The 20,501-nt window shown below is 43.5% G+C and overlaps 2 protein-coding genes across 2 annotated transcripts; both read right to left on the minus strand.

Annotated features, from left to right (window-relative positions):
• Positions 1-315: 315 nt before the first annotated feature.
• mynn (myoneurin) lies at positions 316-8,956 on the minus strand. Its single transcript, XM_064949404.1, has 9 exons — positions 8,838-8,956; positions 8,318-8,364; positions 7,425-7,718; positions 6,184-7,028; positions 5,911-6,070; positions 5,635-5,813; positions 5,176-5,259; positions 4,664-4,765; positions 316-4,595 (listed from the first exon to the last, which is right to left on the minus strand). The coding sequence occupies exons 3-9, from the start codon at positions 7,685-7,687 to the stop codon at positions 4,126-4,128; spliced, it is 2,103 nt and encodes a 700-aa protein (XP_064805476.1). The 5' UTR covers positions 7,688-7,718; positions 8,318-8,364; positions 8,838-8,956; the 3' UTR covers positions 316-4,125.
• A 1,347-nt stretch (positions 8,957-10,303) lies between these two features.
• Positions 10,304-19,089, minus strand: LOC135522800 (myosin-11-like). The gene is made up of 11 exons (XM_064949405.1): positions 18,852-19,089; positions 12,956-13,029; positions 12,509-12,713; positions 12,272-12,341; positions 12,023-12,181; positions 11,808-11,925; positions 11,635-11,685; positions 11,391-11,468; positions 10,817-10,873; positions 10,587-10,646; positions 10,304-10,486 (listed from the first exon to the last, which is right to left on the minus strand). Exons 2-11 carry the CDS (start codon positions 12,986-12,988, stop codon positions 10,430-10,432), a joined length of 888 nt encoding a protein of 295 aa, XP_064805477.1. The 5' UTR covers positions 12,989-13,029; positions 18,852-19,089; the 3' UTR covers positions 10,304-10,429.
• Positions 19,090-20,501: the final 1,412 nt, after the last annotated feature.

Genomic DNA, 20,501 nt, shown 5'->3' on the forward strand with positions numbered 1-20,501 from the left:
CGCCGCCCCTTGTCTTACCAGACGCCGCTGTTCTATCCTGTTCTAATCATCTAATATAATAAGTGCTTTCATTGTCTGCTTACAGTATATGCCCCCTTTATTTATCCTATGGTTCTAACTTGGGGTACAGGGAGAGCACTGTAAAACAGCGCATACTCTGAATTTTGTCGCTGTACATTTCAAAAGTACAAAACAAATAGTTATATTGACTAACGCTACATGCGTTCTAGCGTGCTCATTGTCTTAATCGAAATTACGGACAATAACCTGAAACACAAGCACAAATATAAACTCAGCAAAGAAAGAAACTTCCTCTCACCGTCAACTGCGTTTATTTTCAGCAAACTAAATGTGTAAATATTTGTTTGAACATAAACAAGATTCAACAACTGAGACATAAACTGAACAAGTTCCAGACATGTGACTAACATAAATGGAATAATGTGTCCCTGAACGAAGGGGGGGGGGTCAAAATCAAAAGTAACCGTCAATATCTGGTGTGTGGCCACCAGCTGTATTAAGTACTGCAGTGCATCTCCTCCTCATGGACTGCACCAGATTTGCCAGTTCTTGCTGTGAGATGTTACCCCATTCTTCCACCAAGGCACTTGAAAGCTCCTGGACATTTCCTGCTGGAATGGCCCTAGCCCTCACCCTCTGATCCAACAGGTCCCAGACGTGCTCAATGGGATTGAGATCCAGGCTCTTAGCTGGCCATGGCAGAACACTGACATTCCTGTCTTGCAGGAAATCACGCACAGAACGAGCAGTAAGGCTGGTGGCATTGTTATACTGGAGGGTCATGTCAGGATGAGCCTGCAGGAAGGGTACCACGAGGGAGGAGGATGTCTTCTCTGTAATGCACAGCGTTGAGATTGCCTGCAATGACAACAAGCTCAGTCAGATGATTCTCTGACACACCGCCCCAGACCATGACGGACTCTCCACCTCCAAATCGAACCCGCTCCAGAGTACAGGCCTCGGTGTAACACTCATTCCTTCGACGATAAACGTGAAAACGACCATCACCCCTCGTGAGACAAAACCGCAACTCGTCAGAGAAGAGCACTTTTACCAGTCCTGTCTGGTCCAGTGATGGTGGGTTTGTGCCCATAGGCGAAGTTGTTGCCGGTGATGTCTGGTGAGGACCTGCCTTACAACAGGCCTACAAGCCCCCTTACTCTCAGCCTATTGCGGACAGTCTGAGCACTGATGGAGGGATTGTGCATTCCTGGTGTAACTCGGGCAGTTGTTGTTGCCATCCTGTACCTGTCCCGCAGGTGTGATGTTCGAATGTACCGATCCTGTGCAGGTGTTGTTCCACGTGGTTACACAGCTGTCCGTCCTTTCTCCCTGTAGGCTGTCTTAGGCGTCTCACAGTACGAACATTGCAATTTATTGCCCTGGCCACATTTGCAGTCCTCAGCATGCCGAAGGCACGTTCACGCAGATGAGCAGGGACCCCGGGCATCTTTCTTTTGGTGTTTTTCAGAGTCAGTAGAAAGGCCTCTTTAGTGTCCTAAGTTTTCATAACTGTGACCTTAATTGCCTACCGTCTGTAAGCTGTTAGTGTCTTAATGACCGTTCCACAAGTGAATGTTCATTAATTGTTTATGGTTCATTGTACAAGCATGGGAAACAGTGTTTATGAAACCCTTTACAATTAAGATCTGTGAAGTTATTTGGATTTTTACGAATTATCTTTGAAAGACAGGGTCCTGAAAAAGGGATGTTTCTTTTTTTGCTGAGTTTACACTGGAGTTGCTTACCGAGACAATGTTCCTGAGTGGCCTAGTTACAGTTTTCACTTAAATCGGTTTGTAAGTCTATGACATTGCTAGCAATGATCAACAACCAATTTGTCAGAGCTTGAAGAATTTTGAAAATAATTTGCAAATATTGTACTATTCAAGTGTGCAAAGCTCATAGAGACTTACCCAGAAAGATTCACAGCTGTAATCACTGCTAAAGGGGATTCTAATATGTATTGACTCAGGGGTTGTAATACTTATCTAATCAAGTTATATATAGTTGAAGTCGGAAGTTTACATACACCTTAGCCAAATACATTTAAACTCTGTTTTTTTTAACAATTCCTGACATTTAATCAGTAACAATTCCCCGTCTTAGGTCAGTTAGGATCACCACTTTTTTTAAGAATGTGAAATGCCAGAATAATAGAGAATTATTTATTTCAGCATTTATTTATTTCATCACATTCCCAGTGGGTCAGATGTTTACATACTCTCAATTAGTATTTGGTAGCATTGCCTTTAAATAGTTTAACTTGGGTCAAATGTTTATTGTAGCCTTCCACAAGATTCCCACAGTAAGTTGGGTGAATTTTGGCTCATTCCTCCTGACAGAGCTGGTGTAATTGAGTCAGGTTTGTAGGCCTCCTTGCTCGTACACTCTTTCTGTTCTGCCGACAAATTTGCTATAGGATTGAGGTCAGGGCTTTGTTAGGCCACTCCAATACATTGACTTTGTTGTCCTTAAGCCATTTTGCCACAACTTTGGAAGTATACTTGGGGTCATTGTCCATTTGGAAGACTCATTTGCGACCAAGCTTTAACTTCCTGACTGATGTCTTGAGACATTGCTTCAATATATCCACATACTTATCCTCCCTCATGATGCCATCTATTTTGTGAAGTGCACCAGTCTTTTTATGGAAGTTTTGGTGCAGTGGCTTCTTCCTTGCTGAGCGGCCTTTCAGGTTATGTCGATATAGGACTCGTTTTACTGTGGATATACTTTTATACCTGTTTCCTCCAGCATCTTCACAATGTCCTTTGCTGTTGTTCTGGAATTGATTTGCACTTTTCGCACCAAAGTACGTTCATCTCTTGGAGACAGAACGCATCTCCTTCCTGAGCGGTATGACGGCTGCGTGGTCCCACGGTGTACAGATGAACGTGGTACCTTCAGCCGTTTGGTAAGCAGACTTGTAGAGGTCTACAAAATGTTTTATGAAGTCTTGGCTGATTTCTTTAGATTTTTTCCATGATGTCAAGCAAAGAGGCACTGAGTATGAAGGTATGCGTTGAAATACATCCACAGGTACACCTCCAATTGACTCAAATTATGTCAATTAGTCTATTAGAAGCTTCTAAAACCATAACATAATTTTCTGAAATTTTCCAAGCTGTTTAACAGCACAGTCAACTTTGTATGTAAACTTCTGACCCATTGGAATTGTGATACAGTAAATTATAAGTGATGCAGTGAATTATAATGTCTGTAAACAATTGTTGGAAAAATTACGTGTGTCATGCACAAAGCAAATGTCCTAACCGACTTGCTAAAACTATAGTTTGTTAACAAGAAATTTGTGGAGCGGTTGAAAAATGACTCCAACCTAAGTGTATGTAAACGTCCGACTTCAACTGTAAGTGTTGTATTTTTGACATATATATATTTTTTTACTCATCTTAGAATGTTTTTTCCAATTTGACATTACAGAGTATGTTGTGTAGATCATTGACACAAAATTACAATTAAATCCATTTTAATCCCACTTTGTAACACCAATTTTGGGGGGGAAAATCAAGGTGTGTGAATAAAGAATAGAGCTGTTGAATTAATAACCTTGACTTTTCATAAATATCCATCCATCTCAATACTACCTCTCGATTCCATAAGACATTAAACCCTATGTTACTGAGACGTGGGATTAAAACCGGAACATTGAACAGAGGACGATTCAGGATGTGTAGAGAAATGCAAAGCCAGGAGATGGTGAGCCTGGCTGTTCTGTGGGTAGGTCCTCAGTGATTATCTCTAGTAATAAACATTTCAAACATACAATAAAATAAAATGTTTAGATCTGAATGAGTTAATTTCATTAAAAGATGGAGTGAATTACAAAAAGTTGTGCACTCACTACTGTAAGTCGCTGTGGATGAGAGCGTCTGCTACATTACTAAAATGTAAATGTAATTACATATATGATTTGTCAACATCCACACTATTCACAGTTCTATATCTGACACTACAGCTGATTCATATTGGATCCTGTAGGTCCCGTTGATCCATTCAAAAAGGTTGGATCCACTCCAAGCCTGAGAGAGTTATGTTAGGATCTGGGTGAGGGGGTCAGAGGTGGTTGAGTCAGGGGTCAGGTCAGGGGTCATTGTCCAAAGTTCTAATGATGATGATCTGCTCCATGTCTTCGACAGGGTAGGCTGGATCACAGTGGGAGAGTGAGGAAGAGAAGTTGGAGGAAGATGTACGCAACTGTTCTACTAGAACACTGAGAGGGTTTGGGCTCAAGTTAGGGGTCGTTGGTTCAGGGTTGTCTGGCTCCTCGAGGTCAGGGTTGCCTGGCTCCTCGGGGTCAGGGTTGCCTGGCTCCTCGGGGTCAGTGTTGCCTGGCTCCTCGGGGTCAGTGTTGCCTGGCTCCTCGGGGTCAGGGTTGCCTGGCTCCTCGGGGTCAGGGTTGCCTGGCTCCTCGGGGTCAGGGTTGCCTGGCTCCTCGGGGTCAGGGTTGCCTGGCTCCTCGTGCATGGGGCTGGGCGCATCGCGGGAGATTAGCCCCTGGTGGTCGATAGGAATGTTGTGGAGGAGAACCCATTCTGGAACCGCCATTGGAACTGGAGAACACACACACACAGGTTAACATAGATGGCCAAAAGGATAAGTTGACACACACACATCTCACCTAAGTGTTGTCTCTCTTGGTGTTTCTTCAGGCTGCTCAGGCCAGCGTAGGTGTTTCCACACAGCTCACATGTCACACGCTGCTTAACAGCTGAGTCTCCACCTACACACACATACAGCAAACACACACACCCAAATCTTTACCCATTCTTTACAACCAGGCCCAGGAGTCTTTCCTGGTCAAGTCACATGGTCAGGAAAAACTCAGCAACATCTATAATCTCCATATCAATTCCTTTATCAGTCTATCCATCGCTTCCATCTTCTTCCCACTACACTTCTATATGGTCCCTTCTTCTCCATCCTCTATTCTTTACCTACATCTCTCTCTCTCTCCTCTTCCAAGTGACTCTCTCCATCTTGTGTTTACTCTCCACTCCAGGACAGGTGCCCTTCTAGAACACAGTAGAACTACACAACTAACAGACAGCTTGCTTGTCATCCTTTCCCTTGGATAGATTTAAGTATTCAAAGTGGTTGGTTCTCACGTGTGTGTGTGTTCGGTAGACTCACCGTTGTGGATGCGGGAGTGTTTGTTGAGTTCTCGTTTGGTAATGAAGGCCTTCTGACACACCAGACACTCGTGTGGAGCTTCACCTGGAAAACAGACAGAAACACACAAACACACGTCAGAGAATACAGGGACATATGATCACTCACACACACACACACACACACACACACACACACACACACACACGTCAGAGAATACAGGGACACACACACGTCAGAGAATACAGGGACACATGATCTCACACACACACACGTCAGAGAATACAGGGACATATGATCACTCATACACACACACATCAGAGAATACAGGGACACATGATCTCACACACACACACGTCAGAGAAAACAGGGACACATGATCTCACACACACGTCAGAGAATACAGGGACACATGATCACACACACACACCATCAATACTAATTTAACTGGTAATGTTTGTCTTTGCTTCAGTGTGTTACCTGTGTGTTTGCGTTTGTGTGTGATGAGAGAGGAGGAGACAGAGAAGGCCATCCCACAATCGTCACATTGGTAAGGTTTCTCTCCTGTGTGGATCCTCATGTGATAGGTCAGAGTGCTGGCCTGGGCAAAACCCTTCCCACACTGTTCACACACATACGGCTTCTCTCCACTGTGCTTCCTATATGGACACACATGGACACACACACAGGTAGATAGATACACACAAATAGGTCTTCTCTCCACACATGCATGCACACTCAGACACACAGTCCTACCTGCAGTGTATCTTGTAGTTAGATGAGGTAGCGAACTGCAGCCCACATTGTTCACAGGTGTAAGGTTTCTCTTCTCCGTGGTACATTCGACAGTGAGCCACCAACTGACACTTCTGGGCAAAACCCTTGTCACACTGAGAACATGCAAACGGCTTCTCTCCTAGAAAGGCAGAGAGACAGTTAGGTTGTCTCACACCTGCACGTGTATGCGGAGGAGTGTGTGTGTGTGTGTGTCTTACCCGTGTGTATGCTAGCTATGTGTGTGTCTCTTACCTGTGTGTATACGGAGGTGAGTCTTGAGCTGGTTTCCCTGTGTGAAAGCTCGGGAACAGAAGAGACACTGGAAAGGTTTCACTCCTTTATGGATCCTCATGTGTCTCCTCAGGCTACTGATCTCAGAGAACTCTTTGTTACACTCAGCACACACTGGCTTCTCTTTCACCTGTTGGTTCTTCAACCCAGCCTTCCACTCATCCCCCTCTCCATCGCTCGATCGGCTCTCCTTCAGTTTCCCTCTTCCTCTGCCTCTCCCTCTCTTCTTTCCTCTCCTCTCTCCACTGCTCCTCCTTTGCCTCTTGACAGGTTTCAATGATGAAGGGCTGAGGTCTGTCTCATTCCCCTCAACGATCTGAAGGTCTGACACCTTCAACGACAGATCCCTCCTCATTCCTCCTCCTCTCCCCCTTCCCCTCCCCCTTCCTCTCCCCCTGCCCCTCTGAGGCTGGGGGACTGTTGCGTCATCTTGGGTGTCGTCATGGCTAGGTGATGTTGGGTTGCTAGGCAAGGTTTGGTTTCGAGGTGTGGCCTTTGGCTTTCTTCCCTTTCTTTTCCTTGCTCCTCTTCGGGGGGATGTTGGGGGGCTTGGGGAGGGAGGGGTGTACTCTGGATCTCCCCGCTCTTCTTCCTCCTCCCTCTCTACCGAGCCCCCTCCAGAAACGCAGGACAAGGGCTTGAACGCCTCTGGGCTGGGGGGTGAAGCTAAGCAATGGGGGGAGGTGGTAGGTGAGGCTGACTCTATCCTCATCTCCCGCTGGCTGTCAGACTTGTCTATCAGGTGACGCTCTGCCTCCCTCATCCCCAGGAACACCGCCGCTCCTAGCACGGCCTCCGACCCATCACTGTTATCATGGCAACCACAAATAAACAAGAGATCAATAACTAAAACAGATAAAAACAGATTAACAACAATATCGTATCCTACATAGCACAGGAGTTTGGTGGCACCTTAATTTGGGAGGACGGGCTCATAGTAATGGCTGGAATGGAATAAAAGGAATGGTAATTGAACTCATCAAACACATGCTTTCCATTTGTTTGATACCATTCCATTCACTCCATTCCTGCCCTCAGCAGCCTCCTGTGATACATAGTTATTGTGATGGTATGATGGTGGTGTAGTCATATTATACAAAGGGAGTAGTAGGGGCGCTTACACACCTTTTGATTTGATGAATAGTATTGCCACCCCTATTGCTAAATTAGCTTCGTACACATCAGTGTAGTGATGTACCTACCTGTCAGTGAGTAGTTCTCCAGAATAGATGTATTTCAGCAGGGTGTTCAGGGCCTGCTCACTGACAAACTCCGGGTTAAGGGTTGTGACCAGGTGACCTCTGTCAGGCAGTGCGGAGAAGAACCCGCTGAACGCCGCCAGGACATTACGGTGCGCTCGGAACAGCGTGTCGCCCACGACGACCGTAATGTCACACAGAACGTTGCTTTCCTGCTGCCAACGCAGCTGCTCCAACAGGTGCTCGCTGTGGGCCAGCTGTGACATTACTGCTTCCGAGTTCCCCAATGGGGTCAAACTGCAGGGAGAGAAATTGATTTCAACCAGATAGTTTTTTAACTAACAGTGCAATACCTTTACTAAAAGGTCTTTATGTCAGAGGAGATAGTGTGCTTGCAAGGTTGTTGCTGCTTATATTTGAGAAAGGCTAGGACAGGTCCAACCTCAAACTGACAGTATTTAAAGGGGAAATCTACATCCATTTCTGGACGTATAAATGAATTATATATCCTCATGGATTCTTGAAGAATATATCTTAGAAATGCCTAATGAGCTTAGTTCAACTGTCACACTTCATCAGAACCCAAAATATAAGCTTGTTTAACTCCAAATGTTTGTAAACATTGTAAATATAAACAAACACTGTAAAACCTAAAAACATTATTAAAACTATGTTGATATCTTGGATGGTCAGTCCTTGCATCCATATTCCTATGAATTTGAGAGTGGTTACATTTCTCCATGTCCAGCCCTCATCTTTTTACCAAAACATTATTGTTTAAACAGTCAATCTTTTCTCTCCCGAAATAATAATAGCTTATCCATCTACCATTCTAGTTCTTTCCTTCTCTCTCCCTCAGCAAGATAACACATTTACATAAACACACATGTACTCACCCTTTATAATAATGTTAATGTTTGGTTGAAAGTGTGTATCGGGTGTTCTGTTGGGATAAAAAATAAGTGATTGAAATGAATACGCAATTACAACCACAACACTAATCTCATCGAACAGTTCAGCCAAAATTATGAAAATAAAAGTTCCTCAGTTCCATAGCTAACTGCCCTACAGCTAACCGCGAAAATCAGCTACGCTCTGTTGAACCATTACTCATATATCAATTTAAATTGTGAATCATTTCCTATGCTATAATTATAAATGTACATTAAGATAAACGTTTATGAAGTTTGAAACCATTTAATCTATCTTAAATGTTGATTTCGCGGATAATTTACTGTTAATAACAAAGCGCTCTTATTTCGAAATACGACGAGCGCGGTAAACTAGCGAAGTTAGTCCATTTTAAAATGACGGGGCATTCAGGAGGGTAACCACATTGAGAAATATAACATTAAAAACCTATGAAATGTAGAAATAGAGCATATAGACGGATTTAAATGTGTAAAATGAAAATACCGTATTTTATAAATCCTTTTAGGAAGTAGCCATTTTCGGATGACGTCAGACCACGACTCCAGTCCACTGCTCTAGTCTCGCGTTGTTTGAAAATATACATTAAAACGTTTATATGAAGTGGAAAGACAAGCTGGTTCATGTCGCTGTATTGAATAGAAATCATATTTACAATCCAAACAGGAACGTGACAGTGCATTTATTTAGTACTGTACAGAACAATCTCTACTTTCTTGCTGTTTGTGCCCAACAATGTTTGTACCGTTTTGTGCTGCTACCATGTTGTGTCGCTGCCATGCTATGTTGTCGTCTTATGTCTCTCTTGTCGTGATGTGTGTTTTGTCCTTTATTTTTAATCCCAGCCCCCATCCACGCAGAGGCCTTTTGGTAGGCCGTCATTGTAAATAAGAATTTGTTCTTAACTGACTTGCCTAGTTAAAAAAAAATAAATAAAACAGTGTAGAGAAATAACAAAAACATGAACAACATTGAGTCCAATCTTTAAAATGTAATTGAGCTAATCTTCATAAAGCTAAAAAAGAAACATTGTAAAATCAACTCTACTGTTTCCCTTTATTAAAATACAACCAGTTGTCCATGTATGATGCAGTATTCAGTTTTATTTAGTTAACAGCAACATTGCAGCCTGGGAGGGTTGAAGATCAGGGTTGGTGGATTGAGGTTTGATTAGTGTGTGTGTTTTTCTGAATGTGTGTGTGTAGGTAGTATGTAGGTAGGTATGCATGCGTATATATATGTATGTATGTGTTACAGAGGAGGAAGGCCTATGTGGTGTACGTTGCAGTATGGCTGTATGAGGTATCTGGCAGTAGACCAGAGGATATCGGTGCAGCTGAGTCCAGTACAGTGGTCGTAGCAGCCAGGGACCATGGAGACCAGCACACCCAGAGGAGCCAGGAAACCCAGGGTGAAACCTCCTGCTGCCTGGACACCTCCCACCAGATCTGACCACACACCTCTCTTCTCCTGTAACAGCTGTTTCTCCTCCTTGACCTCCTCATCTTTCTTCTCATTCTCCTCGCTTTCTATCCTCTCCTCCACTCTCTGCTTCTCCTCTTTCTCTACCCTCTCATCTCTTTGCTCCTGCACCTCCTCATCAGAGGACTCATCCTGGGATAGGAAGTGAACACATACATTTCGCAACAGAGCATCTCCCTCGTGTGTGTGATGGCAGCCTGCCTCCCAGCTAAGTCCTACCCAACCCTAAGCTCACACTGTCCTGTAGTACTACCTGATCACCAAACAGTGAAGGCAACACTACAGACAAGCACTTCTGCACATTTGGGGAAGATGTGAAAAGAGTGATCGGTCATATGTTGTGTGTAACCGACCCACCATCCTACGTGGCAGTAGAGCCATTTCCTCCGCTAGAGAGATGGAGCGCTGAGTGGCTGCAGACAGAGTCCCATCTAACGACATGTAACGCCCCTCTCCTCCATTACTAAAAACAGAGAAAGAGATAGGGAAAGACAGGGGAAAGAGAGAAAGGGTATTAAAAAAAGAGAGTGTATTACAAAGAACGTGCCAAAATTAGAGAGTGATTGTGTGAGGGATGTTATGATTGAGTGTGTGTGTTACACTAGGGCCTCTGCCAGTTGGCTCTCCAGATCCTTCATCTTCTCCTTCAGATCCTGAGAACAGAGAAACACACAACATAAAGCCCACAGTGTGTATCAGTTAGATGTAAGATGTCTACATCAGGCATATGTAAAATGTGTGTGTGTGTTGTACCTGTGCGATGGAGGAGTACTCTGTGAGGGACTGCTCCAGCTGCTCAATAACAAAGTCCTTCTGTAGGGGAGACACACAAAGAGATGTTGGGGACTGGCCAGCCAGCTAATAGACTGCAATGGACCTCATTTAAACTGGCAAGTCATGTGGCATGTCTAAAGAACATTTATTGGGAATTTAGAGAATATTTGACATGTAAACATTATTTTCAATATGTAGTTATCACATACCTTATGTATGACCTCATACCTCTGATCCAGGGCGAGTCTGCTCTCCTCTAGCCGTAGCTGTTTCACGCACACACAAACACACACACACACTTAATAGTTGGGGTGGAACAAAAGCATGTGGCCTCCCAGCAACACAATCACCGCCCTGTGATCTGGTGGAAGGACCACAATCACCCCCTGTGATCTGGTGGAAGGACCACAATCACCACCCTCTGATCTGGTGGAAGGACCACAATCACCCTCCCGCCACAGTCACCCTCCCATGATCTGGTGGAAGGACCACAATCACCCCCTTATGGTCTGGTGGAAGGACCACAATCACCCCCCTGTGATCTGGTGGAAGGATATCAAATCACCCCTCTGTGATCTGGTGGAAGGATATCAATCACCCCCCTGTGATCTGGTGGAAGGATATCAATCACCCCTCTGTGATCTGGTGGAAGGATATCAATCACCCCCCTGTGATCTGGTGGAAGGATATCAATCACCCCCCCTGTGATCTGGTGGAAGGATATCAATCACCCTCCTGTGATCTGGTGGTATCAGATGATTTCCGAGCATGTATGTGTGCTACCTGTAAGGCCTGTAGAGCATTGCTGAGGTCAGCGATCTTCTTCTTGTCAGTGGCTCTATCTGGTATAATAAGGGACATCTAAGGAGAGGGAGAGAGACAGAGCGAGAGAGAACAGAACAGAACAGTTCAGTGATGTTTTGAGGACAACAAATTAATATTATGCATCCATGTTGGCTGGCCAGTGAAACGTTCAGTTTGTCTGTTCTGACAGGGTCAACGGTCAAGGCTTTAGAGGTCATCATACCTCACTGCCAATGGTCTCGATCTGGTCTTCCAAAATCTCCTTCTCTTTCTCCTGCCGGAACAAGGGATGAAAACAACATCAGTTTATCAACACTATATCTTTCCTAGGCACTTCCTAACCGTATATATGGTTTCTTGGTTACTATTGCTCTACACCACTTCATGGTAACCCACCAGTTGTTTGATGTAGGACTCCAGGTTGCCTGTAGCGCCGTCCTTCTCAGCTGATAAGCTCCGGATCTCCTCCAGCTCATCCATCAGCTGCTCTGCGTCATGGATCGACTGATTCATCCTGACAAACACACACAAATAATGATGAACATTTTGATTGATGGTTACATTTGACCAGGTTGTGCAGTGCAGTGTGTCTGCATGGTTGCTACTGTTACCCTTTGACTTGGTTGCGCAGTGCAGCGTTCTCAGTGCGTAGCAGTGTGTTGTTGTCTTCGGCTAACTCCACTGTTCTCTGCAGCTCTGAGTTCAATTGCTTTAGTCTGCTTCGGGAATACACCAACTCTGCTAGAACGTCACTCCTCTCCTCTGCACTCCTACAACACATGTTAGAAAGTAGTAAATACACCAACTCTGCTATCACAACAGCACTACAACAGGCAATGGGAGTTGTCTGGGGCACTCACAGGTCTGCAGAGTTGAGGATTCTCTCCTCCTCTGACACGAACAGCCTGACAAACTCATCATTTTGCATACCTACACAGGGGACAGGAAAGAAGAGAGAAAGAACCAAGAGTTACCAATACTTCACTGATGTGTCAATGAATCTGACTACCAGCTGAATGTTTGGAACATCAAGAGCCATAGAGAGGAAGAATCAGAATAGGAAAGAATGGCCGATTGCCCGACCAGTCGACTCTCACCAGTAGAGGAGGGCGTGACCACTAGCCCTCCCTCATCCTCCCATTGGCCTTCCTCGGCATGCCCCTGGTACCAGCCCCACCGTTCATCCTCCCATTGCCGTTGCCCATGGTGAGCGTTGAGGAGAGCCGGGAGGTCGAGCACCGAGCATGATGTCACACCGTGGGAGCCACAGCTCTGTAGACCCAGCTGCTGCAGCTGTCCCGCCTACATTAGAACCACAGCTTCCTTAGGAAAGGCTTTCAGTCTACATACACAACTCTCAAAGAGCTAACAAACTACTATAAAGCAAAAACAATAGCAGGATACTAGTACAGTATTCAGGTGAGCTTTATTGACATTAAACTGAAATAACCCAATGTTGCCAAAGCAATAAAAAAAGACATTGAAAAAAAAACATTTGTTGGCAGAATATGAACATATTCTAGCTACAGACTTCTAGATATTACCTCAATGGGGAAGGAGACGGTCCTGCGCAGCATTCTCCTTCCAAGCCTCAATGCCAATGGAAATCTCTGTCCCCCTTGAGAGAGAATCAGAACACTTTTATTTCTAGGATTCAGAGTGTTGTTTAGTCAGCTCTACTGATAAAAGTATAGTGGTATAATTTGCTATAAAATCAAGTCTGGAGATAAAGGCAAGTTAATAGCTATATACTTGGAAAGCTACATAATTTCTGAGCTTGAAAAATAATGACAAATAAGTACAGCGTGCGTTTATGAAGTCATAGTATAAACATCGCCTTGATGTCGTCACAGTAGCTAACAAAGGACAAGCCTCCAAAGGCTAAGCTAAGTAGCTAGCTAGCTGTCATTTTCAACAGCCTGAAAGCGAACAACTGATGTTTTAGCTAGGAAAATGTGTTCAATTTCAGTTTCCAGCTACTTTTATAGCAATGTTGTTACTTTTATCTCTTAGTTAGCTAAGCTAACTTTAGTAAACATTTTAAATTGCGATCCTGAGCTATCTAACACTGTTAGCTACCAAACCAAGCTATCTAATGTTTCCATTAATTAGCTAACAGTGATGTAATATATTATTGCCCGATTCAAGTCTTTGTTGATTAAATACAATTATTTTAACTAGCTAATTATTCCAGTTCCATGTAACTACTCATCTGTCTCTCTCACCAAACGACCGTGGGCCACTGCCCAGGGCACAAGCAACTCAACATCTAGCCAATCAGTGCTGTTTCATTATTGTCCCCTCACTTGACTGATCACCCACCTCGACAGTCACCAGTCCAGTAGTAATACATTTTGGCCAAGCACTTTGCACTCTTTTACGACTTAGAAGTTATTAAATATGTCTAAAGTTTTCAGACTAGCTCCTACGCTCGGTCGACCACCGAATGGACTGCCTGAGTTGGACAGCTTGCAGAACTGTTCTCAACACTGGCAATATTTTCACATGATGTGGTGTAACCCATGTCGGATTGTTGTTGTGTTAACATATTAAAAACGCATTGGCTTCCTGTGTATCATGTCCATACAGATCTCAGTCAATGATTTGTATAACTAACACAAGATAGAATCGAGCCTGTCGTGTCCAAATAGGAAATTAATCAGTGAGCACAACATACAGGGAGGTGGCAGAGCTAGTGAGATCCTGTTGGCGCGTTCAAGCATTTATTTTTATATTTTCGTTAGGAACGCCTTGTCTGTGAAGTGCGCATGTGCAATAACTGAATTCGCCCTTCTAAACAGCGCATATTTGTGACATTTTGGCCTTACTCCTTTAAATCTCTATAATGTTTCAAATGTAGGTGCTACAAGGCAGAAATTGGTGTCACATGAAGCTTTACCATTTGCTCTGTAATGTGAATAGTATGTTGATTTCAATACAAATTTTCTTGCATTTATTCATTAATATAACAAAATATAAACATGAATGTTGGCTAATGTTTCAATATATTGTTGATCATAAAATAGCCTACTCTATAGATCCAGAGTGGGATCTCTGCTACTTTTAGAGTTATGACCAATTTGCAAACGTTACCAACAGGGAAAGTGAAAATGGGTTAAAAATGGTCGCCCTCTGCTGGTGATTTGAAGGATGTGTTATGAAGCAAAAGGAGAGCTGTTTTTCCTATTTTTTAAATTGAACCCTTATTTATCTAGGCAAGCCAGTTAAGAACAAATTCTTATTTACAATGTTGGCCTACCCCAGCCAAACCCAGACGACGCTGGGCCAATTGTGAAATTTCTCAGAGTGTAAAATGGGGCATAACTTTAAAACTATCAGAGATCCCACTCTGGAAATGTGATATGCCTGTACAGTATATTATGTTAAACAATATATAGAAACATTTGCCAAATATTCTTTATATTTTTAAATATTATATATATATATGAATGTGTATGTAATATATGTGTATGTAATATGTTTTGTCACATAAATGAATATAATGCAATTGTCTGCTACACCAGGTTGATGTGTCAGATGAGAGATATTGGAGAAAGGTTGATCATGGACATTTGGCAGAGTGCTGTGTGATCATGTTAACATCTCGTTTCTCCAAGAGAGCTGAGTGGCTACTGACTGAGAAAATATGCAGCCTTTGCAGGTACTGTGTGTCTTTATGTCTGTGTATGTATATAATGTATTAACTACACAGTAGTCTCAATTCCATCTCAATTACCACTAACATGTGTGCAATTGCTGTGTGTTTATGTGGCTTGGTACTGTGTGTTGTCCTGGTCACCTCATCGGTTGCACATGCTCAGACCGTTCACCTGGGTAGATGCCCCACACCCCCAATTCAACAGGACTTCAACATCACCAAGGTAACTGCACACACACAGTGTTAATTCAGATGGAATTTATCACACATGAACACACACACACACACAGTTAAAAAGTCATAGTAACTCGAAATAACTTCTAGATGGTGTGTAATACCTGGGCAGGTGGTATGAGGCAGAGAAGCTGCCTGCTGTATTTGAGAGGGAAGTGCCAACAGGCCACATACTCACTACTCCACGATATAACTCATACACTCACATCACAGACTGTATGAAATCAGTCAAACCATAAACATGAACACTCATAACCAGATCTTCTTCAAAGGTGAGATGTGGTACCGGTCCCAGTCCCAACTACATCTAGCTCCTAGCCCCAAACCAACCCTGAAGCCCCCAACCATAGCCCCTACCTCACCTGTCTCTCTGTGTGTGTCTAGGTTTACCAGGTGATCCATACTCGGTTCTGTCTACAGACGACAGAAGTTTCTTTCTGGTCTACTCCTGCACAGACTTGCTTATCAATTTCTAACGGAATATGATTTTGGAATTGACTGCTGTAGTTGAATACATTGATTCTCAATAAAGTATTGGAATGTGAATTGATTTATTTGGTCTGTTCCGTCGACGTTGCCTGGATCGTTTCCCGGACACGATCGTTGCCAAGGGATGTCATCAGCCGTCTCCATGGTGACCTGGAGGCCATCGGTGTCATGAGAACAAACAAACAAGCACACACACAGCTTAGTAACGGTAACTACACTCTGAAAAAATTGTTACAAAAGGGTTCTTTGGCTGTCCCCATAGGAGAACCCGTTTTGGTTCCAGGGAGAACCCTTTTTGGTTCCACATAGAACCTTTTTGGGTTCCATGTAGAACCCGCTATGGAAAGGATCCTACATGGAACCCAAAAGGGTTCTACCTGAAACCAAAAAGGGTTTTCCTATAGTCCCAGTCGGTATTTAATAGAACGTTGCGGCCGTGCCCGCCTGTGTGGAAAACAACCCGTGGTTACCTTGGTTACCCTACTTGCTCACAGCAAAAACCTGACCTTTTTCAAATGCAATTTTCTTGTTGTCTGCTTGTTCTAGTCAATTACAAAACAACATTTAAGACAGGCTAATATAGTCCACTAGTCTTACTCACAGACAACTACCCTATGTCTTGACCTATTTCTCCCCTCTCTCTCCAGATGAAATCCTGCGACTCGTGATGTTCGGCCGCCCGACATCCTGCCCACTTGACCCCATCCCCTCATCCCTTCTCCAGACCATCTCCAATTCCTCACCTCATCAACTCATCCCTGACCACTGGATGCACCCACTCCGACTTCAAGATAGCCAGAGTCGCTCCCCTCCTCAAGTAACCAACACTCAACCCCTATGAAGTAAAAAACGACAGACCAGTATCCCTTCTTGTTTTCAGCCAAAACCCTTGAGTGTGCTGTTTCTGACCAACACTCTAGTTATCTCTCTCAGAACAATCTTCTTGACTCGAACCAGTCAGGCTTCAAGGCGGCTCACTCAACTGGGACCACTCTTCTCTGCGTCACAGAGGCTCTCTGCCTTTCCCAAGCTGACTTCTCATGCTCACACTACTGTTTCCCCCAGGGCTTGGTTTTAAGCACTCTTTTCTCTATACATCAAGTCACTCGGTTCCGTAATATCTTCACATGGTCTCTCCTATCACTGCTATGTGGATGACACTTAACCACTCTTCTTCTCCCCTTTCTGACACACATCTCTGCATGCCTGGCAGATACATCAGCTTGGATGTTAGTCCACCACCTTAAACCCAAACTCAAAAAAACAGCACTGCTCTTCCTCCCAGGGAAGGTCTGCCTGCTCCAAGACCTCTCCATCACAGTTGACAACTCCTTGGCATGAATGACCCTGGACAACACCATCATTCACTACAAACATCAAAGCAGTGACTTGCTCCTGCAGTTTCATGCTCTACAACAATGGCTGTTGCATTGACTGTATCACAGCCACACCTGCAGTCACAAACCTTTGGTCACAGTAATCTCATCCAAAACGGTGCAAATTAACGACACTGATGGGTAGCCTACCAAACGGTCCTTGCACTCAGCTATTGTCACTCTAATCAAACTCAAAACACTTCATGATTGAATGCATTTACATATTTGTCATTTAGCAAACACTCGTATTCAAAGCGACATACAGTAGTGCATGCATTTTCGTACTGGTCCCACGTGGGCATCAAATCCACAACCTTGGCGTCGCAAGCTCAATGCTCTACCATCGGACATGTGATAAGGGCAAAATTGTGATTGGAGTTAAGAGCTGTCGTTCCCTAATTGACACAGTATATCCCCAGACCCAATATGCATAAATGGAGTGTTAAAACCCGTTCCGAAAGGACCTAAAGGACAACCGGTCCGTTCCGAGAAAGGGAGAGAGAGGGAGAGCGAGGCACAGTGCGAGCAGCTGTTGGCTATAAGGGAGCGGAGGCCGTGCGGTGTGTGTGAATAAGACACAGGAGCAGGCAGAGAGGGAGAGACCGCAACCATGGTTATCTCGTGCTAGACTAACTTCTTGATAGTTATTTATCATCCCATCTGATTACATAGCACCTGATTTGACAGTATCAAACAGAGAGAAGCTACATAACTAGTCTAATGGAAGCTAGCCATAACGTTATTTCTCACCGTCCTACAGTTTGCCTACACATAAAACAACTCCATTCAGATTATAGCCAAAATTGTAGACTACCTATTGGCGTTTGGTCATTGGAGCCTTTCTTTCTCATTTCACTTTTAATTTGAATTCCATCTTCCATTGATTGGATCTCCCCTAACTTACTTGCCACAAGAGCAGCAATGCAATTCTGTTTCTCTCCGCCTCAAGCCCAAGGAGAGTATCAGAGCGCATGACTTTTTAGCTATTTTTTCTCTCTATATCATCAATATTGAGTCGCATGATGCAGTACTTATCTTTTGATTTCTACGACATTCCCAGGCTTATAGGCCCATCACAACTAAATACTTTTATTGGGATGGTGTAAGCTATATTAAATGGATTTACCTACGTTCCAAAGGCACTCGTCAGCAGCATGTATGCGTGGAAGCCCGGAGATGCTGAACATGTTTATATAAATTATTTTTCATGACAATGAATGGCTGGAAGCCCGCTTGTGCCATCATACCCTTGCAATTTATCCAGAATGCCGCAGCCCGCCTGGTGCTCAACCATCCCAAATTCTCCCACGTAACCCCGATCATCCGCACACTCCACTGGCTTCCAGTCGAAAGCTCGCATTTTCTTCGAGACCCTGGTGCTTGTATACAGAGCAACAAGGCAACTGCACCTCCTTTACCTTCTGGATATGCTCATCCGTATATGTATATATTCATATCCCATCATTTTACTTAGATGTGTATATTAGGTAGTTGTTGTGGAATTGTTAGATTACTTAGACATTGTTGGAACTAGAAACACTCCCTATTCATTCCCTACGCGCAGTTCGCTCTGCATGCACTCCGCTCATGGCGTCTGAGAGCATTTCGCCACACCAACAATAACATCTGCTCAATGTGTATGTGACCAATATAATTTGATTTTCTCAAATCCTATATACCAACCCGAGCACTCCGTTCCGCCACCTCTGGTCTCTTGGCCCTCCCACCCCTACCGGAGGGTAGTTTCCGCTCAGCCCAGTCCAAGCACTTCTCTGTCCTGGCACCCCAATGGTAGAACCAGCTTCCCCCTAAAGTCAGGACAGCGGAGTCCCTGTCCATCTCTCGAAAGCCCTACTAGAGTATCTTAAATAATATAACTCTCACCGCGCCCCCCTCAACTCAACTCAACTACAAGTAGTGAGTGGAGTTACAAACGGACAATACTAACCCGTGATCAGGGTTGGGGAGTAAACAATGACATGTAATCCGTTACATGTAAGCGATTAAAAAAAAAAACGGTAACTGTAATCAGTTACATTACCAGCAAAATTGTGTAATCAGATTACAAATACATTGAAAAACAACCTTTAAATTCAGAAAGGATGTTTGCGAAAAAAATCTTTGACACTTCTCTGTTTTCTCAATGACAGTCAAATCAGCCTTGAAAACAGGCGCAAATTTAAATTGGTTTCACCTGAGCAAGTCTGACCACAAGTCAGAGACCACTATGATGACACACCAAATGTGTTTGATAGATCGCGGAAAAAGAGCAGGAATATACTTTTGTTGGCTACAGTCCAAACTATGTCTTCCAATGGTGTGTCTGCTGTCGGCATCCAAAGATTATCTAACTTGCTTAAACACTTGGAGGTAAGAATGACAGCAGTGGCGTAGTCTACGGCGATACGGATATCACTTACTATTGATATCTACATAGCGAATTCATGTGAAACACGGATTGTGGTTGTTGTGGATGCCTGTTCACAAATATACATGTGTATTTGAACCCAATAATGGTTGAATTCAAGACATTATTTAAACTGCCTATCAACCATTGTTTTTGAAACCAGTGTGTACAACCAGTGAAAAATGCGCTCTTGCAACAGTGAGGATCCAAGCCTATTGAATAAAAGTGGGGCTTTTATTGCTCGTTTTTTTCAATGTGTGTAAATGTAAATAAACACCATATACCCCAATAACATGGTTGAAACAATAATTTTGATATCATGGATGGTCAGTCCTTGCATCCATAGCTCTATCTATTAATCTGAGAGTGGTTACATTTCTCCAGGCCCAACCCTCAGTTTTTTACTAAAACAGAGGCGGTGCGTCTGTTTTGTTATTGTTTCATCTGTAGATTTGCCCTTTAAACATATTATCAAGATATCAATGTGTCACCAACAAAAAGGTAAACAATAGGCCTATAGCAAATGCAGCATATGGCATTAATTTTTCACCTGTAAATAGCACTTTTCAGTAGTGCTCAAAGCATGTCATTCCATGAGTGCAGCATTTATTTTTCAACTCGAATCAAAGAGCTCAATCAGTCCTCCATGACAACAAAATCAAAAACAACAGAATAGGGCTGGCTAATAAGTGCTTAGTTTTGGGGTCATGCTAATCTATACTTCCATATTTCCAAGTCCTATTCTTGAAGACCAAGGGGTATAACATTTATTGGAATGACTGGACTTTGGTTTTTAATGTAAAGATATCATTTAACCATATAATTATATGTAGTAGAAAGCGATGGGTTAGAAGAAGCCTACATAACCAACCCATAAAGTAAAATGTAACATTTATATATGGCCAGCTATGTAAACTTTAACATTG

This window comes from Oncorhynchus masou, chromosome 30 (genome assembly GCF_036934945.1).
Source record: "Oncorhynchus masou masou isolate Uvic2021 chromosome 30, UVic_Omas_1.1, whole genome shotgun sequence".
NCBI classification, from domain to species: domain Eukaryota; kingdom Metazoa; phylum Chordata; class Actinopteri; order Salmoniformes; family Salmonidae; genus Oncorhynchus; species Oncorhynchus masou.

Excerpts from the sequence above, each read along its gene's own strand:
- mynn (XM_064949404.1), bottom strand. The coding sequence starts at position 7,687 with ATGTCACAGCTGGCCCACAGCGAGCACCTGTTGGAGCAGCTGCGTTGG. Across the intron at positions 5,814-5,910 it reads AACTACAAGATACACTGCAG|GAAGCACAGTGGAGAGAAGC; the intron begins GTAGGACTGTGT and ends GTGTCCATATAG. Across the intron at positions 5,260-5,634 it reads ACACAAACGCAAACACACAG|GTGAAGCTCCACACGAGTGT; the intron begins GTAACACACTGA and ends TCTGTTTTCCAG.
- LOC135522800 (XM_064949405.1), bottom strand. The coding sequence starts at position 12,988 with ATGCTGCGCAGGACCGTCTCCTTCCCCATTGAG. Across the intron at positions 12,342-12,508 it reads GGTCACGCCCTCCTCTACTG|GTATGCAAAATGATGAGTTT; the intron begins GTGAGAGTCGAC and ends TCCCCTGTGTAG. Across the intron at positions 10,874-11,390 it reads ATGCTCTACAGGCCTTACAG|CTACGGCTAGAGGAGAGCAG; the intron begins GTAGCACACATA and ends TGCGTGAAACAG.